At 60.1% G+C, this 21443-nt stretch overlaps 2 protein-coding genes across 3 annotated transcripts; both read left to right on the top strand.

Annotated features, from left to right (window-relative positions):
- Positions 1 to 1361: 1361 nt before the first annotated feature.
- On the top strand, positions 1362 to 13061 carry GOT2 (glutamic-oxaloacetic transaminase 2). Its single transcript, XM_062007704.1, has 10 exons — positions 1362 to 1466; positions 5814 to 5970; positions 7341 to 7469; positions 7821 to 7880; positions 8002 to 8163; positions 8375 to 8479; positions 9317 to 9467; positions 9689 to 9854; positions 10768 to 10918; positions 11943 to 13061. The coding sequence occupies exons 1-10, from the start codon at positions 1399 to 1401 to the stop codon at positions 12063 to 12065; spliced, it is 1272 nt and encodes a 423-aa protein (XP_061863688.1). The 5' UTR covers positions 1362 to 1398; the 3' UTR covers positions 12066 to 13061.
- An 866-nt stretch (positions 13062 to 13927) lies between these two features.
- Positions 13928 to 21231, top strand: SLC38A7 (solute carrier family 38 member 7). Of its 2 annotated transcripts, XM_062007324.1 has the most exons (12): positions 13969 to 13984; positions 14503 to 14606; positions 15055 to 15448; positions 15676 to 15874; positions 15966 to 16110; positions 16738 to 16836; positions 17522 to 17579; positions 17918 to 18032; positions 18259 to 18400; positions 18870 to 19069; positions 19306 to 19360; positions 19451 to 21231. In XM_062007324.1, exons 3-12 carry the CDS (start codon positions 15182 to 15184, stop codon positions 19551 to 19553), a joined length of 1383 nt encoding a protein of 460 aa, XP_061863308.1. In that variant the 5' UTR covers positions 13969 to 13984; positions 14503 to 14606; positions 15055 to 15181; the 3' UTR covers positions 19554 to 21231. The 2 variants fall into 2 exon arrangements, with proteins under 2 accessions (XP_061863307.1, XP_061863308.1); XM_062007323.1 differs by lacking the exon at positions 14503 to 14606 and having other exon boundaries at positions 13928 to 13984.
- Positions 21232 to 21443: the final 212 nt, after the last annotated feature.

Genomic DNA, 21443 nt, shown 5'->3' with positions numbered 1-21443 from the left:
CCTGTACAGCCCAGTCTGGCCCAGTGTGGTCCTGTATCGCCCAGGAGGGTTCTATATGGCACAGGGCAGCTCTGGAGAGCCCAGCAGGGTGCAGTGCAGTCCTACATGGCCCCATACAGCCCAGTATGGCCCAGTACAGTCCTGTCCAGCTCTGTACAGCCCCATATGGCCCAGTGCAGCCCAGCATGGCTGAGTACAGCCCAGTACAACCGAGCATGGCCCAGTACTGCCCAGTAGAGCCCTGCACAGCCCAGCACTGCCCAGCACAGCTCAGCACAGCCCAGCACAGCCCTGCACAGCTCAGCACTGCCCAGCACAGCCCTACACAGCCCAGCACAGCCCAGCACAGCCCAGCACTGCCCAGCACTGCCCAGCACTGCCCAGCACAGCTCAGCACAGCTCAGCACTGCCCAGCACTGCCCTACACAGCCCAGTACTGCCCAGCACAGCCCTGCACAGCTCAGCACAGCCCAGTATAGCCCAGCACAGCCCTGCACAGCTCAGTATAGCCCAGTATAACCCAGCACAGCCCTACACAGCTCAGTATAGCCCAGCACAGCCCAGCAGAGCCTAGTACAGCCCTGCAGAGCCCAGCACAGCCCAGCACTGCCCCGCACAGCTCAGCACAGCCCAGCCCAGAACCACCTAGTGGAGCCCTGCACAGCCCAGTACCGCCCAGCACAGCGCAGTACTGTCCAGCACAGCCCTGCACAGCCTAGAACAGCCCTGCACAGCCTAGTACAGCTCTGCACAGCCCATTACAGCCCTGCACAGCCCAGTAGTACCCAGCACAGCACAGTACTGTCCAGCACAGCCCTGCACAGCATAGAACAGCCCTGCACAGCCTAGTACAGCTCTGCACAGCCCATTACAGCCCTGCACAGCCCAGTAGTACCCAGCACAGCACAGTACTGTCCAGCACAGCCCTGCACAGCATAGAACAGCCCTGCACAGCCTAGTACAGCTCTGCACAGCCCAGTACCACCTAGCACAGCCCAGTACTGTCCAGCACAGCCTAGAACAGCCCTGCACAGCCTAGTACAGCTCTGCACAGCCCAGTACAGCCCAGTACAGCCCTTCACAGCTCAGTATCACCCAGCACAGCCCAGTACCGCCCAGCATAGCCCAGTACCGTCCAGCACAGCCCTGCACAGCCCAGCACAGCCCAGTACTGTCCAGCACAGCCTAGTACAGCCCTGCAGAGCCCAGTACCGCCCAGCACAGCTCCGCTAGGGCCCGGCAGGTCGGCGCGGGTGCAGCGCGTCCTCCCGGCCGCCAGGGGGCGGTATGGGCACAGGAGGGGGCGCGGCCACGCGAGCCATTGCGGCCGCCAGGGGGGGCGTGTGCGCATGCGCGGGCTGCCGTGTGCGGTGAGCGCTCCGCAGCCCGCGCGCCGCTATGGCTCTGCTGCACAGCCGCCGGCTCCTCGCCGCTCCGCGCCTCGCCTCCGCCGCCGCCCGCGCCAGGTAACGCCAGGCCGCCGCTCCCGCCGTCCTCCGGTGCCGCCGGAGGGGCTTTTCCGCCGGCGGCGGCCGCCCGTGCGAGGCGCGATGGAATCCAGGGCCGGGGGGGGGTGTAGCGGCAGCGGGGCCTGTGGGCGCCGCCGGTGACGTCACGGCGGGGCCGGCGGTTGCCATGGGGACGGCGCTCGGATTGGCCGCGGCGCGCGCGGGTCTGGGGGCGCGCGGCGCCTCGGCGCGCTGTGATTGGCTGCGGCCGCGCCCGGCGCCCCAACGCCTGCCCTTGAGGCGCCTCATGGAGGGCGCCGGGCCCGGCCCGGGCCGCGCCGCGGGGACCCGGCCGCGCGGAAAGGCGGCCGGGGTGCTGCTCCCCTCATGCGCCTGGCGCCTGGACCGAAGGGACCCCGCGCACCCTGAGCCCCGGCGCGTCGTGCGGTGGGGCTGGGGCGGTGCTGCCCGTGTGCTGCGCTCACGGCCAGGGCGGTGAAACCTGGCGGCAGCGGCGTGGAGGGGCCAGAACTGCTGGCAGCCCTGCGGCCCGCTGTCTGAAGCCCACGGAGGGATGGGGGGAAGGGTACAGGGTGCAGCTGGGGGGGTCTGTGAGGGGACTGAAAGAGCTCCACAAAAAGTACAGCTTGACCTGAGTGCCACAGGGCCCAGGCTGGGAACATCACACGCCACACATGGCCAAGGGGCAGAGCCTGCACGAGGCTCGAGGCAAAGCCTCACCACCCTCCAGAGCACTTTGACTACTGGCCCACGCTGGCTCCGAAGCTTTAAGAAGCAGCTTCCCAACAGGGAAGTAGTTGGGGGTTTTTATTCCCCATCCCAGCATATGGAGAAGGCTGTGAGATGTTGATTAACCCTCTCCTGTGCAGCATGGACCCTCACTGCCTTTTGAGAAAACTGTTCATAGCCCCTGCTTCCTCGAAGGCAGCCTTCTGGCTCTTTTCAGCAGCTGCCTACAACTTCTCTTTTCTGCCCTTGGACTGTAGCAGGCCTTAGAAACGTATGCCAGCCCACTGTTGCTAGCTTTGCTTTTCTCAGACTTGTTGTACATCAAAGTATAAATTACCAAATTGAATTCAGGTCACTTAAAAGAGAGGCAGACCATCCCTCTTGTTCCCAAAAGATAGGAGCCACTGCTGAGGAGCAGTGATTAGCAGTTCCTCTTATCTTTAGGAGCCTTTCCCTTTGCTTGGAATGGTCTTTCTGGAATCTAGAGGTAGGTGAAGAGGTACTAAGTGGCTCCCTTGACACACAAAATGCTAATTAAGGTGGTATCTCAGTCTGCTGCTGCTCTGATGTGTCACCAGACAGCCCTTTAAAATGCTTTTCCTGATGAGAAGCTTAAGGCAACTGACTGGGGCCATGAATTTTTAGGCTTGAGAGAGCTGCAGCCAGCAGCCTCCTGGCATTGTTCTTGTGTAAATATTTGCTTTAGCTGTGGTATCCATCCACCATCCTGCTGTAGGGGCTTTGGCAGAGGTTTTGAAATAGTCTCTTCTGTGGCAACCTGGATTGGCCTCTTCACAATGGAAACCTTCACTGGACTTGTGAACACTTGCTTCACTTCAGGCAAGCGCTCAGCTTCTGCCCATGAGCTCACTCTTTGCTCTCTGCAGCTTGGGCCACGAGTTTTACAGCCATTTTTAAAGGGTGTTGCTGGTGTACACAGTTCCTGATGCACTTTCTTTGTCTCATCTGTCACATGGGCTGGAAGGACTCACAGAGGCTGTTCTAATCCAGTTCTGCTCAGCATCTGAACTCCAGCTCAGGCTGCCTGTGCTCAAGTCCCATAGCTGGAGGATGTGTTTTCTTTGCCTCACACACGTGGTTGTTCAACCTCAGCTTAAACTTGCCTTTGTTTAGGTGTAGGCACTAAAACACCTCCAGCCTGGCAGAGAGGATGTGCAGTTTACAGCTTTGACCTGTATTTGCTCAAAAGAAAATGGAACACAGAACAGAGATAATGGAAACGTTGGGGTTTGTGGCCTCCAGCCCCTGGTAGATCTCTTCTCCCCTGTCTAGAAACATTTTGTTCTCTGATCCCTTGGTGTTTGGACAACTGAGCCTGGACTTTTTTTCTCCTGCCTCCCCACAAGCTCACCTCCCTGGAAACAGCAGAGGACTTCACCTGAAAACCTTCAGTCCTGAGCCTCCCCTTCGATGCCTTAAGCTGCCAGGAAAATCAGCTCAGAACACAAGTGCTTAACTCTCTGCAGCTTAGGAAGCTGCCTGCAGGATCAGCATTTGTTGCAGCAGCAGTGTTTTAGAGCCCAGTGGCCTGCTTAAGTGTTTGCAGGATCCAGCCCTAATTACTCCTAATTACACTGTAAGCCTCTTGGTGCACAGCCCAGCAGGGAGAAGGTGCCACACACCACCTCGGAAGCAGCAGCAGCCCTTAAGGACAGATGGCTGTGCTCCTGCAGCCCCAAATAATCCCAGCCCTGGGAAACTCCAGAGTATTCCTCTTCCTTGAGCCTGTAACCAGGTGAAATACCATAGGAGGAGTATGCACTAGGTCCAGATGCACAGGGGCTTTGTGGTTAGAACTAACATTAAGCTGGTACTGATCAGAATCTATGGAGTGGGGACAGACACCTGTCCTCATAAAGGATGTCCTGGAATGATGTTGCTCTGCCTGAAGGAGAGAGCCTGTCGTCATCAGGGGGATGGAGGGCCCAGTCTCTTTGGGTGCACAGCCAGCAAGGGCTGTGCTCTGCCCAGCAGCAGATGCTGGGGTGGGCCTGGCTGCTTTGGATGTATGGCTTGTTAACCAGGGTGTTCTTGAAGGAGGATTGGAGACTGAGGAGGACAGAACCCCCTGCCCTGCCAGGTGCCAGAAGAGGGATGATGGGTTACTCAGTCTCCATGCCAGGCTGCTCCCTCCCTGTGGGCTGGAGCAGGGTGTTGCTGGCATCACTGACTCATCCTCCTTTCTAAGTTGATCCTGTGCTTAACCAGAGGTGTAATTAAAGGCTTGTTAGTGGTCTAGAAAATGCCACGGGTATTTTCCATTCTTAAACTACCCAAGGTGTGTTTGCTGCCCTGTTTTCCATGGAGCCCAGGGGAGAAACAGGCTTTTTATGTGTAAATAAGGTGCTGGTGGGTGGAGGCTGAAGAGGACAAATGGTGTTTGGAGCTCCCTGAGATACAATCTGTGTACATATGCTAATGCAAAGTATGTTTATGTAGTGAGTAAACTGGGTCTAAATGGACTCAAACCAGGGACAGCTGGAAGGGGAAGAGAAGGTCCTGCTTTCTGCTGATGCCATTAGAGCTTTGTTGACCCCCTGGCCCTGCTGCCTCCAGGTGTGCTGTGTCTGCAGGAGGCTGGGCTGGCCTGGGGGGGTCCCAGGCTGTCTGCACTGCCTGGGACTGGATCAGCCCCTTCCCCAGGGCAGCATTCCTTGGTTGGGAAAGCTTGTTTGTTATCTTCATATGATGGCCTTGCCCCCACTGCAAAGCTTTGTGAAGCTGATAAGTGGCAGCATTATCTTCTTCTTTAGCAATCTGACTGAATTCTACCCCAGAGGAGATAAACCCAGTTCATGCTGCATGGCTTTGTCATGCACCCAGCTCAGGGGTCTGGGCAAGTGCCAATGTGATGCTCAGAGCTGCATGGAGTTATCCTCTTCTGTAATCCTTCCCTCAGGAGGGGTCCTTACAGCCCTCTGCCAAGCAGGTTTAAAACCACCACAGGGCTTTTTGCCTGCAGAGCCCTGGACATGAGACTGGGCAGAGGCTGTGGCCAAAGGCAGAATAACAGGTTTCTTTTTATAGTGTGGTCTGCTATGCCCTTGATACTGAGAAGAGCCATCTCTTCAGGATGTCCTGCCAAGAGGGCAGAGGCAGGTGGTTTGCAGAGTGGCTGGTGGGGAGTGGGGCACAAAGCTCCTCCTGACACGGGGAAGGGGCCTTCCCATGGGGAGGGAGTCCCAGGAGAACAGCGTTTGGCTGCAACATCCCTCTGAAAGTGAGACAGAGCTTGTAGGGCAAGGGAGGGAAACACCTTCACAAGCTCAGCCTGTGTTGCAGGAAAAGCAGCAGAGGTTTCATGGCCAGGAGCCCTTCCAGGAATTTGGAAGAGGCTCCGTATTTGGGCTGGTGCAACTGCTGGGCCTGGCCGAGGTCCCTCAGGGGACCAGCCCCCACAATCCCTCCCCTGGAGGCTGTGAGGAGCATAAAGGAGTTGGGTTTTTTCCCCCTTGAATAATTCTCCTAGCACTGCTTGTCCCTTTTCCAGTGGTTTAAAGACAAGATGGCCTTTGAGGTGTTCCCTCCAGCCATGTTGGTGCACGTCCCTGCCCACTTCTCAGACCTATCTCTTGCCTTCTTTTTCCCCTTCAGCTCATGGTGGTCCCACGTGGAGATGGGTCCCCCAGACCCCATCCTGGGGGTGACAGAAGCTTACAAACGTGACACCAACTCCAAGAAGATGAACCTGGGTGTGGGGGCGTACCGGGACGACAACGGGAAGCCCTACGTCCTGAGCTGTGTGCGCAAGGTGAGCCCGCTGCTGGCAGCCCTGCCAGGCACCCTGGCTGCTCAGGGGTGGGAGCCCTCCAAGCAGTGTTTTATCCTTAGAATAACCTTTGTCTCTGGCACAGCAGGATGGTTCCTGGATGTCTCCCTTAGCAATACTGAGACACAGCAGAGACATGAAGTAGGGGATGAAACAGGGAATACGTGTCCCATTCCCATCCTGGTAAATCTGATTTATTGCTGAGCTCCATAAGCACTCCAGCACAGCTGTCTTCTGGGCTTCAAGGTGTTTCTTCAACAGGCTGATGCTCCCTGGGCAGCCCACATGGGAGGAAAGAGCTGACATTGTCCCCTCAATGGATTAGTCTTAGAAATGCTGCTGAGCCAAGGTTACCAGTTTCTCCATAAGCCAGTCTGGAACTGCAGGCGAGGGAGCTGGACGTGGCACTGCCTGTGAGGGGATTACAGAGCCTTTCAGGGCTGCAAGCATGGAAACAGACTGTGGAATAGCTGGCAGCTCTCTCACACACACACTGAGAGTCTTCTTGGGGCAGGGAGGATGCTCTGTCTGTGTTTCTCATCAGCATGGGGTTTAAAGCCATCCCTCACTCCCAGGGACAACAAGTGTTGCAGCTGGGTCACAACAGGGAGCCACAGGAACGGCTTCCCCGGGGTGGGGGTGGATGCTGCCAGGGTCTGTCCCACTGCTCTGGGAGCACAGAGAGAGTTCCCAGAGTGCTCCAGATGTCTCTGTCACCACATTTTTTCCTGAGCATGGCTCCTTGTTTGCTGCTCTTGCCAGCACTCCCTGATCCTGTGTTAGGAAGGGAGTTGGAGTGGCTTCTGATGCAGAATCTGCCTGAGAGAAGCAGAGGCTAGTGAAGCTGGAGGGAGCCATGCTTAAGGATGAGTTAGCTTTCAGATGGGCTGATGTAAAAATTGGCTGGGGTTTGTGTAGTGGTTTGGGTCTTTTTTTTAGCTGGCTCCACACTCCCAGCATGCTGAGGCCCTACAAAGGGTTGCTACCCTACCTGGTTTTGGGTTGTCTCCCTGTGTAGAGGAGTAACAGTCAAATCTTGCCTTCCTGTGGGACGGTTCCTGCTTGGGCAAGGAAACGGGTGTCCTTCTGCAGCAGCTTTGCCTTGTGATGGGCTAGAAGTTGTGCTCTCCTCTGGAGCTCTTCCTGGCTCTGCCCTGGCTGCTGGGCACCATGCCCTGTGATAAGAGGCAGAGGGTCACCTGAAAGATTTGCTGCTGCCCCTTGCTTGGAACGAGCCCTGAGCTCTGAGGGGAAGCTCCTGAAAAACCAAACTCACCCTTTTGAAAGAGCAACTGCGATGTGACCTGGAGCTGCCCACTGCGCTCCTGCTGAGTGTGTGTCCTCCTCCCCAGGCTGAGGCCATGATAGCATCCAAGAAGATGGACAAGGAGTACCTGCCCATCGGGGGGCTGGCGGATTTCACCCGGGCATCCGCAGAGCTGGCCCTGGGCGAGGGCAGCGAGGCCTTCAAGAGCGGCCGGGTGAGGAGCGTGCTGGGGGCGGCGGGTGGGCAGCAGCGTCTCACACACAGGGGGCACCTGGCAGCCCAGAGGAAGGGGAAGATGTGGCAGGGGTACTGGTGCCTCTGCATTGCAGGCTGCCTACACACAAGGACAGCTGCTCCCTCTGAGGGCTGGGGCGAGATGGCCTGTCCCAGGGAGCAGATCTGACCTTGCCGGGGGCTCGGGTCCCCGTCTGGCAGCTGGAGGCACGGAGCTGTGCGGTGCCCTCCAGCGCTGGCTGAGCTTCTGCCAGAGCTGACATGGTGCCTGGGCTTTCCCTCTGCCACACCGTGGCTGCTCAGGCTCCTGTGCTTGTTTCTTCCCTTGCAGTACGTCACTGTGCAGGGCATTTCTGGGACTGGATCTCTGCGAATCGGAGCCAACTTTTTGGTGAGTCCCTGGCAGGTGGGGGAAGGAAAGGATAGATTTTGGCCAGAGATGAATCTTTGGTGTTTTCTAACTCCATGAACCTGTTCAATCTGTGTGAACACCATCTCTCTCTCTCCATCAGCAACGGTTCTTCAAGTCCAGCCGTGACGTGTACCTGCCCAAGCCATCCTGGGGCAATCACACCCCCATCTTCCGCGACGCCGGCCTGCAGCTTCAGGCTTATCGCTACTACGACCCCAAGACGTGCAGCCTCGACTTCTCTGGAGCCGTGGAGGACATTTCTGTGAGTTGCCTTTCATGCCTGGAAGCAGGGAGGTGATGTGGAGAGACCAACGATCTCACTTTAGCCTAAACAGAGTGCTTGAGGGCACCAAATTGTGGCTAGAAGCCTTAGGCGGCTCATCTAAGCTGTCTTAGGCAAGAACCTCATCTCAGCTGCTGAGGAGAGTGTTCAGATGGCATTAATAATTCATTGTCTGTAACACCTTCCTTAGAAAATTCCAGAGAAGAGCATCATCCTCCTGCATGCTTGTGCTCACAACCCCACCGGGGTGGATCCACGGCAGGAGCAGTGGAAGGAGCTGGCAGCTGTGGTGAAGGTGAGCAGCAGTGTCCCAGGGGTACTGAGCTCTCCCTGGGAAAGCCATACTTGTGGGCTCTCGTGGCTGTCAAGTTCCTGTTCTGAAGACAGGAGACAAATGCACCCACAAAGCTTCGAGCTGACCATCGGACTGTCTGCTGGCACCTGGAGTAGGGGGCCCTGAAGGGAGAGCAGCGGGGTTGAAAGGGAGCTGTGGCAGCTGGATCGGGGCTGCCAGTGCTGCTGTGTTAAAAGCACTGGAAGATCTTTCACCTGCCTGGTGTCTCCTCACAAGTTCCAACCAGAAACAGATTAGGGGCACGTTTGTCCTTCATAGTTGTCCTCCCCCTCCCTCCTGCTTTCATTTCACTCAAGCAAAATGTGGCTTGGGGATGCCAGGCCCACTATTAAGTGTCCTGAGAAGTGGTAGATATCCAAGGGGCCTCTGGGGCTTCCAGACAGCTGTGTGCCCCCTGGGCAAGGGTCAGTGTATGTGGGTTATGCACCTGGAGGCACTGGGAGGGCTGGCACTTGCCTAGAGGGTGTCTGAGGGGCTTTCCTGGAGACCGATAACACAGGAGACACTCAGGTGGGATCATTTCTTACTGCTGACCCCACTTCTCGCCTTCTGGGCCAGACTACACGTCCCTTAAGTGCACTGGGAGAGTCTTGACCTGCTGTTCTGGTGTGTGGTGGGTAACTGGAGTTGAGGGCTACCTTCCCTGTTGCAAACCAAGGGTTCTGCTTCTGGAGGAGCACAGCCGCAGCTGAGCTGGCTGCTGCCTGCATGGCTGTTTTCAGCCACCCTGGAGGGGTGGTCAGCTCCTGTAACACCCTCTCCCCTCTTTGGTGGCAGAAACGGAACCTCCTGGTGTTCTTTGACATGGCCTACCAGGGCTTTGCCAGCGGGGACATCAACCGGGACGCCTGGGCCGTGCGGCACTTCATCGAGCAGGGCATCAACGTCATCCTGGCGCAGTCCTACGCCAAGAACATGGGGCTGTATGGTGAGCAGGGCTGGGGGGAACCTGCTGCTATCCAGGCTGCATCTCTGCTGCCTGGGCTTCTGCTGCGGTACTGGCAGGGCACAGGAGGGGAGGTGCTGGGAGCTGGTGGAGACCCACCCATAGAGCAGGGCTCAGCTAAAGCCGTGTGGCACCGGGATGAGTTCCTACCCCAGCCCTGGGAGCCCAAGGCAGAGGCTGGGACCTGGCTGCCCCTCTTTCAGGAGAGCGTGTGGGTGCCTTCACGGTGGTCTGCAGCGACGCAGAGGAGGCCAAGAGGGTGGAGTCCCAGCTGAAGATCCTGATCCGGCCCATGTACTCCAACCCGCCGCTGAACGGAGCCCGCATCGCCTCCCTCATCCTCAACACCCCTGACCTGCGCAAGGAGTGGTAAGAGCGATGCTCCCAACGCTCCCCACAGCGAGATGAGAGCTCTCTGTGGCAGCCCTGTGCTGCCTTTCCTGCCTGCTGCTGTCACAGGCAGCTTTCAGCTCCAGGGGTATGGTCAGAACCGTGTGCTGCTCCTTTGCTCTGGAGAAATCCCTGCTGCTGTCCTTGGCAGCGCCTGGGATCAGCCCAGCCTGACACCAACTGGCTTCCCCTGTGTTACCAGGGCAGAAACACTGCAAGGGAGGGGATAAAGGCTGCAGGAGCTGCCTGTCCAAGGAGCAGAAAGGACTTGACTGAAGCATTGTAGCCACATAGTGTGTGTTACACGGGGGAAATGGAAGCGTAAGCTCCCTGGGAATAAGACCCAGAAATGTAACACTTATGCTCTAAGCCTGCTGCTGGCATCAGGCTGTGCCCTCCTCCCAGCCCCTCAGTGCCTGGTCCCTGCTGGCAGCAGGCCTGGCAGAACAAAGGCTTGCTGTGTGCTGTGGCTTCACCAGGAGCTGCCTTCCTTTGGCAGGCTCACACTGGTGCCTGACCCAGGGCCCGGCAGAGACGTCTCCTGGCTGTGCTGCCTGGCAGCAGGGGTTGGCACAGGCACCCTTCATTCACCCACAGTTAGTATTTTGGTTGGGACTGGGCAGTGCTGCCACAAGGCCTCCTCCTCACCCGTGGCTTTCAGAAGTGGGAGATAAATAAAGAGCAGTTGCCTTCAGAGGCCAGGAGGAAGCAGCAGCTCCCCAGCTAGAGCTACAGGTCCACACTCCCTGGTCTTTGCTCATCTGCATCCCCCTGTTTTCAGGGTGTGAAGCCCTGCCAGGGGCAGGGAGCTGATTCCCGGTGGGTGGGGTGGGAGGAGCAGGGTTGGTGTGTCCCAGCCCCGCTCTGAGCAGCTCCTGGGTTGGCTTCTCAGGCTGGTGGAGGTGAAGGGCATGGCTGACCGGATCATCGGCATGCGGACTCAGCTGGTGGCCAACCTCAAGAAAGAGGGATCCTCCCACAACTGGCAGCACATCACTGACCAGATTGGCATGTTCTGCTTCACAGGGCTGAAGCCTGAGCAGGTAAATGCAGTTCCCATGGTCTCTGGGTTTCATTTGCAGTCCTTGTCAGTAAGGTCCTGGCTGCATGTGCCAAAATGAGCCCCTGTAAGCAGTTCTTCCTCCTGGAGGAGCATCCTCTGAGCACTGGAGCACCATGGGGAGTGTGGCCTTGCTCTGCTCCCAGCTGTGCTTGTGGAGGTTGGAAGGAGATGCAGCCCACTTGGAAGCAGTCACTTGGTGCTGCTCTGAGGTGACCTTAAAGGTCATCTGGAGCTAGGTGGCTCTCCCAGCTGAGCATCTGAAGAAGAGTGTGGGCAGCAGGTTGAGGAAGGTTCTGCTGCTCCTCTGCTCTGCCCTGCTGAGGCCTCATCTGGATTCCTGTGTCCAATTCTGAGCTCCCAAGCTCCAGAGGGACAGGGAACTGCTGGAGAGAGGCCAGTGCAGGGCTGCCAAGATGATCAGGGCACTGGGGCATCTTCCTTGTGAGGAAAGGCTGTGGGACCTGGGGCTGTTCAGTCTGGAGAAGAGGAGACTGAGGGGGGAGCTCATAAGTATCTAAATGGTGGGTTTCAAGAGGTTGGGACATCCGTTTTTTTCTGTTGTATCCGGCAACAGGACAGGGGGTGATGGGATGAAGCTGGAACACAACAAGTTCCATTGAAACACAAGGGAAAACTGTGTCAGTGTTTGAGTGAGGGAGCCCTGGCCCAGGCTGCCCAGGGAGGGTGTGGAGGTTCCTTCCTTGGAGGGCTTCAAACCCCACCTGGACACGTTCCTGTGTGACCTGATCTAGGTGGGAGCTGCTTCTGCAGGGGGTTGGACTGGATGGTGTCTTTAGGTCCCTTCCAACCCACACCATTGTGTGATTCTGTGCAGTGTCTGTGCATTGCAGAGCCCAGCAGCTGCGTTTGCAGGGCTCCCTGCTGGCTCCACAGGCAGTGGAGGCCCCCTTTGCTTTCAGCTCTGACAAGCTTTGGTACATTCACACTCTGCTGAGGGAGTACAAGTTGGGGCAGCGGTTTGAAGTCTGCTCTTTCACCGGCAGGTGGAGCGGCTGATCAAGGAGTTCTCCATCTACATGACAAAGGATGGGCGAATCTCCATGGCGGGAGTCACGTCGGGCAATGTGGGTTACCTGGCTCACGCCATCCACCAAGTCAGCAAGTAAAGACATGGCCCTGCCTGGAGCTGGTGGCTTTCCCTTCCCCACCCTGCCGAGCTGGGGAGGGAAAAGAAACAAGCAGAATACTTCCAACCACAGTACTTGACGCTGCTGCTGAATGTATCATGTAGATGAGTTGTTGTAGAAGCCTAGTCACAGCCTGCCTGCCTGCTGGAGCAGGGGCAGTGGTGCTGGCTCCCGCTCACCACAGCCCTTCTGCCCGGCCTCTGCCCCTCTGCGCTGCCCTCCTGCCAGCACAGGCACCAGAGGCTTCCCCACGCTCCTCCTCGCTCCAGGAGAGGGCTCTGGGAGGCTGTTGGCCAGGGCTGGAGCAGCAATGGGGGTGGCTGTGGGGGAGGGCAGCTCAGAAACAACCCTGCAGCCACCTCAGCCTGCTGCCAGCAGCCTCCATCCTGCACCTTCCTGGCCTGGGGCTGGCAGTGCCAAAGCCACCCTCTGGCTGCCAGCTCCGAGGACTTGTCACTGCTGCCATCTGCTCCATCATTGGCTTCACTCGTTCCATGTGGGACTGTCCTGAGATGTAATTCAGGGTGGCACTGGGGTGTGGAGTGGACCCCTGTCCCTCCTCTGAGCCTGCCTTGTTCTCCCAACTTCACTCCCATACCCTGAGGTGGGACAATTTCTCACCTGCTTCCCCAATAAGAACCTCCTCTGAAAACAGCTCTCTCTTAATCTCTGCCTCTGCCTGTTTCTGTACCAGCCCTGGCAGCCCTCCCTGCAGAGCTGAGGCTGTGTGTGTGTCCCAAAGCCATGAGCCGAGAGGGGGGCCTGGCTGTGTCCACTGCCCGGGGGGGTATGAGGTGTCCCTCATCTGCTCCTTCAGCCAAATATCTGGAGCCTCCAGAGCAAAAGATCCCGAGGGAAAACTGAGAGCTGACAACTCCAAACAATGTTGTCTTACTAAACTGAGCATCCCCGAGGCCGTGTGAGTGGCGGGACTCTGGTTTTTAATCCAAATAAAGTGGTGTGTGGCTGTGTCAAGCAGGGGGCTTCCTCCTACCACTGCCCAGCAGCATCCCGTCCCTTCTGAGCCACAGCCAGCACGGGGGCTGTGCCAGCAGCGGGGCTCCTGCAGAGCCCGCGACGCCCCGGCCTCCCCATCTCCCCGCGGGGGCGCTGCGGGCTGAGGCCGCCCCGGGGTACCTCGGACCCGAGACCGAGGCTTGCGGAGCTGTTGTTGCTGGGGAGGGTGCGAGTTCCCCAAGGCCCCGCGATGGATGGGGTTTCTCGGCAGCAAGCGACGCTGCCTCCCTGAGCGGGTGCGGAGAGGCTGCAGCGCGGCCCTGGGAGCCGTCGCCCTCCGCAGCCGAACCCGGGTTGTTGGCCGAGCGGGTGCCGTGCCGCGGGCCGGTGCCGTGCCGCGGGCCGGAGCCGCCGCTGCTCGCCGGCAGCTCGTGAGAGGTGACGGTTGTTTACGTGGCGCGATGCCCGCGGCCGGCTCCCGATTGTGCAACGCGCCGCTGCCGCAGCCCCGTGTCCCGCGGCCTCCCGCGCCGTGCTCCCGGCTGTGCGCCGCGCTGGAGCCGCCCGCGGGCCCGGCACCTGGCACAGGCCCTTCCGCGGCCCGGCCGGCGGGGCTCTGCTGGGCTGCGGCTGGGGTCGAGGCTGGGGCCGGGGGCTGAGGGCTGGGAGCGGGGCCGGGGGCTGTGGGCGGGCGCTGGGGGCCGGGGCCGGGGCCGGGGCCGGGGGCTGTGGGCGGGCGCTGGGGGCCGGGGCCGGGGCCGGGGGCTGTGGGCGGGCGCTGGTGGCTGGGGCCGGGGCCGGGGCCGGGGGCTGTGGGCGGGCGCTGGGGGCCGGGGCCGGGGGCTGTGGGCGGGCCGCAGCGCAGCCCCGGCGTGCCGCGGGTGGGGCGGGGCCGCGCCGCCGCCGAGCCGGGCCGGGGCCAGACCGGCTCCCGGCGCCCGGTGAGTGGGGCCGGGGAGCGGGCCGAGACCCGGGGAGCGGCGCGGGAGGGGGAGCCCGGGGGTGCGCCGGGGCTGGGGCCGCGTCCCCGGGGGCAGCGGCGGCTGCCCGGCACCGGGCCGCGCTTGTCCCGGCGCGGGGGCTGACGCGGGGCGCGGGGCTGTCGAGTCACCGCCGCGGGGTCTCCGGTCGCCGGCGGGATGGCGGCCTTGCCTGGGGTGAAGGGCCGCCGGAGGCGCGTCCACCCGCGTCGGGGCCGGGGCTGCGGCACCAGCGGACCCACGGGCACCGGCAGAGCCGCCGGCCCGGCACTCGCGACCCGGGACCCGGGCTGCCTGTCTTCTTCCCCAGCACAGACCTCTGGGTTTATCCCCTCGCCCAGAAACCCTTGGAGAGGATTTATAGCACAAGCGTGGGGTTTAAATGGCCTAGAAGCAAAACGTGGGCTGGTCAGGAAGAGTCCCTGGAGACATCGTCTGGGGGAAGAAGAGATTTCCTCTGAAAAGGGATCTCCCTGTAGGTCCCTGCGAAGCCCTGCCAGGGTGTGAGGGCTCAGACGCACTGGGATGAGCTCTGGGCTGCCCATCGCCAAGGGATGTGGTGCTGGAAACACCAGGCCTTCAGGTCCGAACGCTTCTGAGACATCTGGTGCTGGTGGTTGCCCTGGGGGCTCAGTGGAAGGGGCCAGTTCTGCTTTTCCCGGTGGTGTTGGTGCTGCGTGTGTGGGTTGTTCCCACGGAGCCCAGCCTTGACCTTTGCCCGGGAGCACGTGCGCAGCAGCTCTTGCAGAGCTTGCAGGATTGGGGTTGGAGGTCAGGAAGCGAGCCGTGGTGTTGAGTCCCGTGCTGGCGGCTGGGCAAGTCCCCTGGCTGCCAGCAGTGCTGCCCTCACCCTGGATCTGAGGGACAGGAGGTGAATTCTGCTGTAGCTCTGCTGGCATGAGGACACCTGTGTGCTCTGATCCCCCCCAAGTTCCCTGTGACTCAGGGAACTCAATTCCTCTGTGTCCCCATCTGGCACCCACATTGTCCCTTGTTAGCATACATTTATCAGCTTCTTTATCCTGTTCTAGGAGCAGTGAGGTGCCTGACTGATGGAGCCAGTGCTGGCCACGCACTCTCCTCGAGGCAGCTGGCTGAGCCCCGTGCAGGAGCACTAGTGGGACGTGGACGGCAGCGTGTGCTGCCCTGGGAGGGACGATGGCTCACGGCACCGGGAGCATCAACAGCGACTACAGGGACTGGGAGTGGAGCGCTGATGCTGGGGAGCGGGCCAGGCTCCTGCAGAGCCCCAGTGTGGAGACGGTGCCTAAGAGTGGAGAGAGCCAAGGGAACGGTCCTGGGGCCACGTCAGCACTGGGAGCCGTCTTCATCGTGGTCAACGCTGCGCTTGGGGCCGGGCTGCTCAACTTCCCCGCCGCCTTCGGCATGGCCGGCGGTGTGGCCGCAGGCATCGCGCTGCAGATGGTGAGGGCGTGGGGTAGGGACAGCCTCTTGTCCCACCCTGGGAGGGGGCACAGGGGGGACACGTGCAGCCACAGAAGGGGTTCGGGGAGCACTTGGCTCCTGGGAAGAAGCCGTGTTGGGGCGAGGTGCAGCAGGAATGCTCAGTGTGTTCGGGTGCTCAGGGTGGCTTTGGGAACCTCATCCCACTGTTGCCTCAGTGTCAGCTCCCTGTCTCTTCCCCATGCCAGTGCATGCTGATCTTCATCATCGGAGGCTTGGTGATCCTGGCGTACTGCTCGCAGGCCAGCAACGAGCGGACCTACCAGGAGGTGGTGTGGGCTGTGTGCGGGAAGGTGCCCGGCGTGCTCTGCGAGGTGGCCATCGCCGTCTACACCTTTGGCACCTGCATTGCCTTCCTCATCATCATCGGAGACCAGGAGGACAAGAGTAAGTGTGTCCCACGGGGCATAAACCCATCAGCAGTTGCTGTGTGTTGTGCTGGAAGGGACAAGCCTGACCACCCCCCTCATCCCCACAGTCATCGCTGCTCTGGTGACGGAGCCCGAGGAAGCCGGGAGCGGCCGCTGGTACACGGACCGCAAGTTCACCATCAGCATCACGGCCTTCCTCCTCATCCTGCCCCTCTCCATCCCCAAGGAGATTGGCTTCCAAAAATACGCCAGGTGGGTGGGGAGAGCTGTGCAGGGCCGGGCCGGCCGGCTCCCACCACGCGTGGTCCCAGGGGACGGGGAGCTGAAGCGCAGGCAGGGTTCTGGCTCCGTAATCTGTGCACTCGCCCCTCACAGGTTGGACGTCACTTCCTCCACCTCTCGTGCCTTGCTTCCCCATCTGGGAAGCAGAGGAGCTGCTGAACATCTCCCAGTTGCAGCATAACACTGAGGGGCTTGCTTTCAACTGCCTTGTCCCATAGGTGGAGTTGGCCATGCAGCACAGAGGACAGCCAGAAGGGTGCCTGAGCTGGGTGGTCTGCAGGCCAGCCCTGCTGCTCTAGGCATCCTGCTGGAGATGGCCCAGGGATACTGAGAAACTGCCACTGGCCTCTTTCTCCTGCCCCCAGTCTAGCCCATGCCCTTGCTATGAAGTCAGCTGCTCACAGCAGCATGAGGCAGCCCCCCAGCACAGTGGGATTGCATCGCCTTCTACCCTGGGGACGCTGCCTGGAATATTCCCCTGGGAAGGGAGATCAGGGTGGTCTCGAGCCTGGGCCATGCAGGGATGGAGAGACTGGGAGAGGACCCTCTGCAGAGCAGGCAGGCAGCACACTGATGGGCTCCTGTCCCCTCCTGCAGCTCCCTAAGTGTGATTGGCACCTGGTATGTCACAGCAGTCATCATCATCAAGTACATCTGGCCTGACAAGGAGCTGGCACCCGTGGAGATCCCCACCAGGTGAGTGCAAGAGACTTGGTGCTGATGGTGGCCATCACAGCACTGCAGAGCCAGGCAGGGGTTTAGGACTGAGGGATGTAACAGCTGGCACCAAATCCTGCCCAGGGACACTGTATATCACTGCCAGAAGCTCCCAGGTGGCTGCATCTCTGCATGTTTCAGGGGTGAAGGAGAACAAGACCTCCTGGAGGCTGCTACAACTCCGTCCCAGGGTTTGATGAGCGCTGACTGGCGCTTACAGCAAAGCCCAGTGTTCCCTAGAGGGTGCTTGTGCTCACCCAGCACCCAGGGCTGGGTCTACTTTAGGACAGTTTTGGTTAATTTCTTGGCCAGCACAGCCCCTGTGGCTTGTCCCCTCGCTCACAGTCTGGGGACAGTTCTGGACTCGGTGTGGCAGTGGGACTTCTAGGGCAGAGCATGCTTCAGACCAGTTCTGGGCACTGCACAAGTAGGTTCCTACTCTTTACTGACTCGTTTTATTTTTCTGTGTCCTCAGTTTTGGCTGGTTCTGTGTTGGTGACAGACCCTGGTGTTCAGGGAGTGCCAGGTCCCTCTGTGCAAAGCACTGGCCTGGGTGGGGGGACAGGGTGACAGCAGAGGAGTGAGCCCATGGCTGAGCACTACTGAGCTGGCTGGGGGCACAGGGAGACCCTGGTCTGACTGGTGGGTGTTTCTCTCCTGCCAGCCCTTCCAGCTGGACAGCTGTCTTCAACGCCATGCCCACCATCTGCTTTGGGTTCCAGGTAAGGCCATGGGCCCAGCTCTCCCCTTCCCACCCCGTGGGTGCCCAGGTGAGGGACCAGCGTGGTCCAGGGATGCCCCTGGGCCGAACCCCTCCCCGTGTGATCACCTCACAGCTGTGCCAAGGAGCTGAAGCCGCTTCAACACCTCACCACTGGCAACAGATCAGTTTCACCCCATCTGGGAAGTCCAGGGCAGCCACGTCCCCCCTTTCCTTCCCCAGTGACAAACCTGAGGGGATGACGATGCTGTGACAAAGCCAGGGGTGTCACAGGCATGGGTGCCCGTGTGTGCAGCCCAGCCCACAGCGTGTCCCCCTCTCTCCTGGTGTCCCTGGCAGTGCCACGTGAGCAGTGTGCCCGTCTTCAACAGCATGAAGCAGCCGGAGGTGAAGCCCTGGGGGGCGGTGGTGACGGCGGCCATGGTCATCGCTCTCTTCGTCTACACGGGCACCGGTGAGCGAGGGGACACTGGGTGAGAGTGGCACAGCCCTCGGAAGGGCTGTCAGCTCCTGGAGGGCAAGGACCCTCTGGTTAGCAGGGGAACAGAGTGGGAAAGGAGGGGAGCCCAGCTAACCCCTGCTGCAGCGTGCCCTGTGCCATGTCCACCCCTGTCTGGTCCCTCAAACACAGGTGCGGGCAGCTGGTCCATGCACCCCGCTGACTGCTCCCTTCCCCACAGGCGTCTGCGGCTTCCTGACCTTTGGGGCCGGGGTGGAGCAGGATGTCCTGCTGTCCTACCCCTCCAACGACATCCCCGTCGCCCTCGCCTTCATCATCCTGTGTGTGCTGACGTCCTACCCCATCCTGCACTTCTGCGGCCGGTGAGCGTGGCGAGAGGCGGGCGCTGGCATGGGCAGGAGGGGTTGCACGGGGAACCCCCCGTCCTGGCTCTGTGCTCATGAGGGGTCACACAGCGAAACCCCCCCATCCTGGCTCTGTGCACACGAGGGGCTGTGCAGGGAACCCCCTGTCCTGGCTCTGTGCCTGTGAGGGGCCATGCAGGGAACCCCCCATCCTGGCTCTGTACCCATGAGGGTCACACAGGGAACCCCGCGTCCTGGCCCTGTGCCCATGAGGGGTCACACAGGGAACCCCCCAGTCCTGGCCCTGTGCCCATGAGGGGTCACACAGGGAACCTTCTGTCCTGGCCCTGTGCCCATGAGGGGTCACACAGGGAACCCCCCAGTCCTGGCCCTGTGCCCATGAGGGTCACACAGGGAACCCCCTGTCCTGGCCTTGTGCCCATGAGGGTCACACAGGGAACCCCCTGTCTTGACTCTGTGCCCACAGGGCTGTCCTGGAGGGTCTCTGGCTCCGTTACACCGGAGTGACGGTGGAGGAGGACGTGGTTCGGGAGCGCAGGAGGCGCCTGCTTCAGACCATCAGCTGGTTCCTCCTCACCCTCCTCCTGGCTCTCTTCATCCCTGACATTGGCAAAGTCATCTCTGTCATCGGGGGCTTGGCCGCCTGCTTCATCTTTGTCTTCCCAGGTAGGGCGTGCCGGGGCTGGCAGCGGCCTCTTGGCCTCGTGCCCCGTAGAGGGAGGGAGCGGGATGGAGACGTGGGGCCCGGGAGGTGTTGAGGGGAGGTCGGTGGGCAGCCTCGCTGTTTCACCTGAACTCTCTGCTCTGTAACGGGCAGCGTGGCTCCCTGGCTTGTGGAGGGTCTGCCCAGTCCCCTGGACACACAGCTCATCTGGGTCTGTTTTGTCTCCCTGGCCTTTCAGGGCTCTGCCTGATTCAAGCCAAGCTCTCAGAGATCCAAGAAACCAGAGCAATCAGGTAACCAAACCGTGCTTCCCGTCTCCTGCCTTCCCCTGTGGATACCGGGGCGAAGGTTCCCCCTAAACACACCCTGTCCTGTACCTGCAGCTGGTGGGCCCTGGTGGGCTACGGGGTGTTCATGGTCACCCTCGGAGCCTTCATCTTCGGACAGACCACTGCCAACGCCATCTTCGTGGATCTCACAGCCTGACTGCTCGCCCAGATGGACCACGCTGCTGCTGCTGAGGGGATGCAGGTTTCCCCCAGCACCAAAGGGAAGTGAGGAGAAACACACCTGGGAAGATCCAAGGGGAGTGTTGTAATCTGGGTCTTGGCTGTAAGAGCCCCGTGGTGGTTTGTATCTCACTGTCTTAACTCACCAGGCAGTCGGGCTTCTGCTCTCAGCCCTGACTCCCTGGTGAAGCCAGAGCAGTGTTACAAGGGGCCTGTGGTCCAGGTGAAGCCCTTTCTGCCCCTCAGGGTGGGCATCACTACCTTAGACATCCCTGGGGAGTCGGGGTTGGCGCAGGTGCCGCCGCTCTCAGCCATGTGCCCCTGTGCTGGGGGAGCTCCTCCGCTGCTCAAACTCCTGACAGACACTTTGTCTGGCATAAAGGGAACTGGTAACCTTGTTTATCAGGCAGGGTGACATTCCCCTGGTCCTCTTCTGTGTGTTGGTGTTTGGCTTGGTTTGGTTTGCTTTCCGGTGGCTCATCTCCTGACCCCCCTCTCACCTCCCCCTGCGCCTGGGCTGCACTTTCTGTTACAAAGCAGGACTGTCACCTTCAGCCTGATGGCTTTCACAGCCCCAGGGCAGGGACACTCTGGTGCTGTGTTTGCCCTGCCAGGGGTTGCTCACTCGCTACAGAAGGTGCTGTGGCTGCATGGACCTGCTGCAGACACTACACTAGAGCAAAGCTCTTCTCCAAATCCCAGTACTCTTCTTTCAAGAAGTTGTCCAGGGAATGGGACTGTGCCAGATGCAGGTTTTAAGGGATGCTTTGGGATAAAGCAGTCAGTACTACTCCGTTTTAGAGCATTCCCTTGGTTGTTTACACCCTGTATGGCTGGTGTTGCTCTGGGTTGTCTCTCCATTGCATCTGGATGATAGTTTCACTCCTGCTTTCACCAGGTCGAGCAGCTCCCCCAGCTGCAGATTCAGTCAGGGCAGGTAAACCTCTCGACACCAACCTGCTCTTGTTCAGTCTTTGAGTTTCTTTGTTCCTTCTTTGGCTTCCAAAACCCTGGGGGAAGGGGGAGTTCCTGTGTATCTGTGACTCCATCTGTGATGAGGGTCCAGCTTGGTGCAGCACCTGCCGTTGCTCCTGCTGCATCTCCAGGAAGCAGCCCAGGCCGTGGGAGAGAGGTGGTGAGCCAGGCCACGCTTCCAGGCTTCCCACCGTGCCTCTCCCCCTCTGAAGCCAGCGGTGAGGGGTGGGAGGACAGCAGTGGGCACTTCCCCACCAAGGTTTGCTGTGTGTAAATGGGGACCCTCCCTGCCCTTCCTCAGGGTGGGAGAGAGACCCAGATGGAGGAAAAGCCGGGAGGGAAAGCCCCAAGCACAGCGTGAATGTTTGAGGGACCCTGAGCTACCGCCCCCCTCCAGCCCCTCACCTCCTGACACAACCAGGCTCCAGCACCCCCTGCCCCAGGTGTGGGGGGTGTGTGTGTGTGGCACCCGCTGCCTCCCCAGCTCAGGGCCCCTGGGGCACAGAGGAGTGGGCGCCCAGGCAGGGGCCGCTCGTGCCCCGCGGGGACGGGCTCGGTGCGGGGGCCGTGCGGGGGTCCCGTGTCTGCGGTTGCCTTACAGCTCCCCTGACTGTTTACAGCCTTTCTACGTGTATTCGTACGTGCGGAACGTGGAGGGACCTGGGCTCAATAAACGTGGCGTTGTGGTGCCGTGTGCGGGCGTTGTGTGTGAGTGTGTGCTCTGTGAGTGTGTGTGAGTGAGTGTGTGCTCTGTGAGTGTGTGTGTGTGTGTACTCTGTGAGTGTGTGCAGGTGTTGTGTGTGTGTGCTGTGTGTGTGTGCAGACGTGTGAGTGTGTGTGCAGGTGTTGTGTGTGTGCTGTGTGTGTGTGCAGACGTGTGTGCTCTGTGAGT

The sequence above is a fragment of the Colius striatus genome, chromosome 14 (genome assembly GCF_028858725.1).
Source record: "Colius striatus isolate bColStr4 chromosome 14, bColStr4.1.hap1, whole genome shotgun sequence".
NCBI classification, from domain to species: domain Eukaryota; kingdom Metazoa; phylum Chordata; class Aves; order Coliiformes; family Coliidae; genus Colius; species Colius striatus.
The sequence above is the reverse complement of the archived record's forward strand: the minus strand, read 5'-3'. Positions and strand labels throughout refer to the sequence as shown.

What these genes read in the sequence shown, in the direction of transcription:
- GOT2 (XM_062007704.1), top strand. Translation starts at nt 1,399, where the DNA reads ATGGCTCTGCTGCACAGCCGCCGGCTCCTCGCCGCTCCGCGCCTCGCC. An exon ending in GAATCGGAGCCAACTTTTTG is followed by an intron (nt 7,881 to 8,001) that starts GTGAGTCCCTGG and finishes TCTCTCCATCAG; the next exon opens with CAACGGTTCTTCAAGTCCAG. An exon ending in GAGCCGTGGAGGACATTTCT is followed by an intron (nt 8,164 to 8,374) that starts GTGAGTTGCCTT and finishes CACCTTCCTTAG; the next exon opens with AAAATTCCAGAGAAGAGCAT.
- SLC38A7 (XM_062007323.1), top strand. Translation starts at nt 15,182, where the DNA reads ATGGCTCACGGCACCGGGAGCATCAACAGCGACTACAGGGACTGGGAG. An exon ending in GGCTTCCAAAAATACGCCAG is followed by an intron (nt 16,111 to 16,737) that starts GTGGGTGGGGAG and finishes CCCCTCCTGCAG; the next exon opens with CTCCCTAAGTGTGATTGGCA. An exon ending in CTTCGTCTACACGGGCACCG is followed by an intron (nt 18,033 to 18,258) that starts GTGAGCGAGGGG and finishes CCTTCCCCACAG; the next exon opens with GCGTCTGCGGCTTCCTGACC.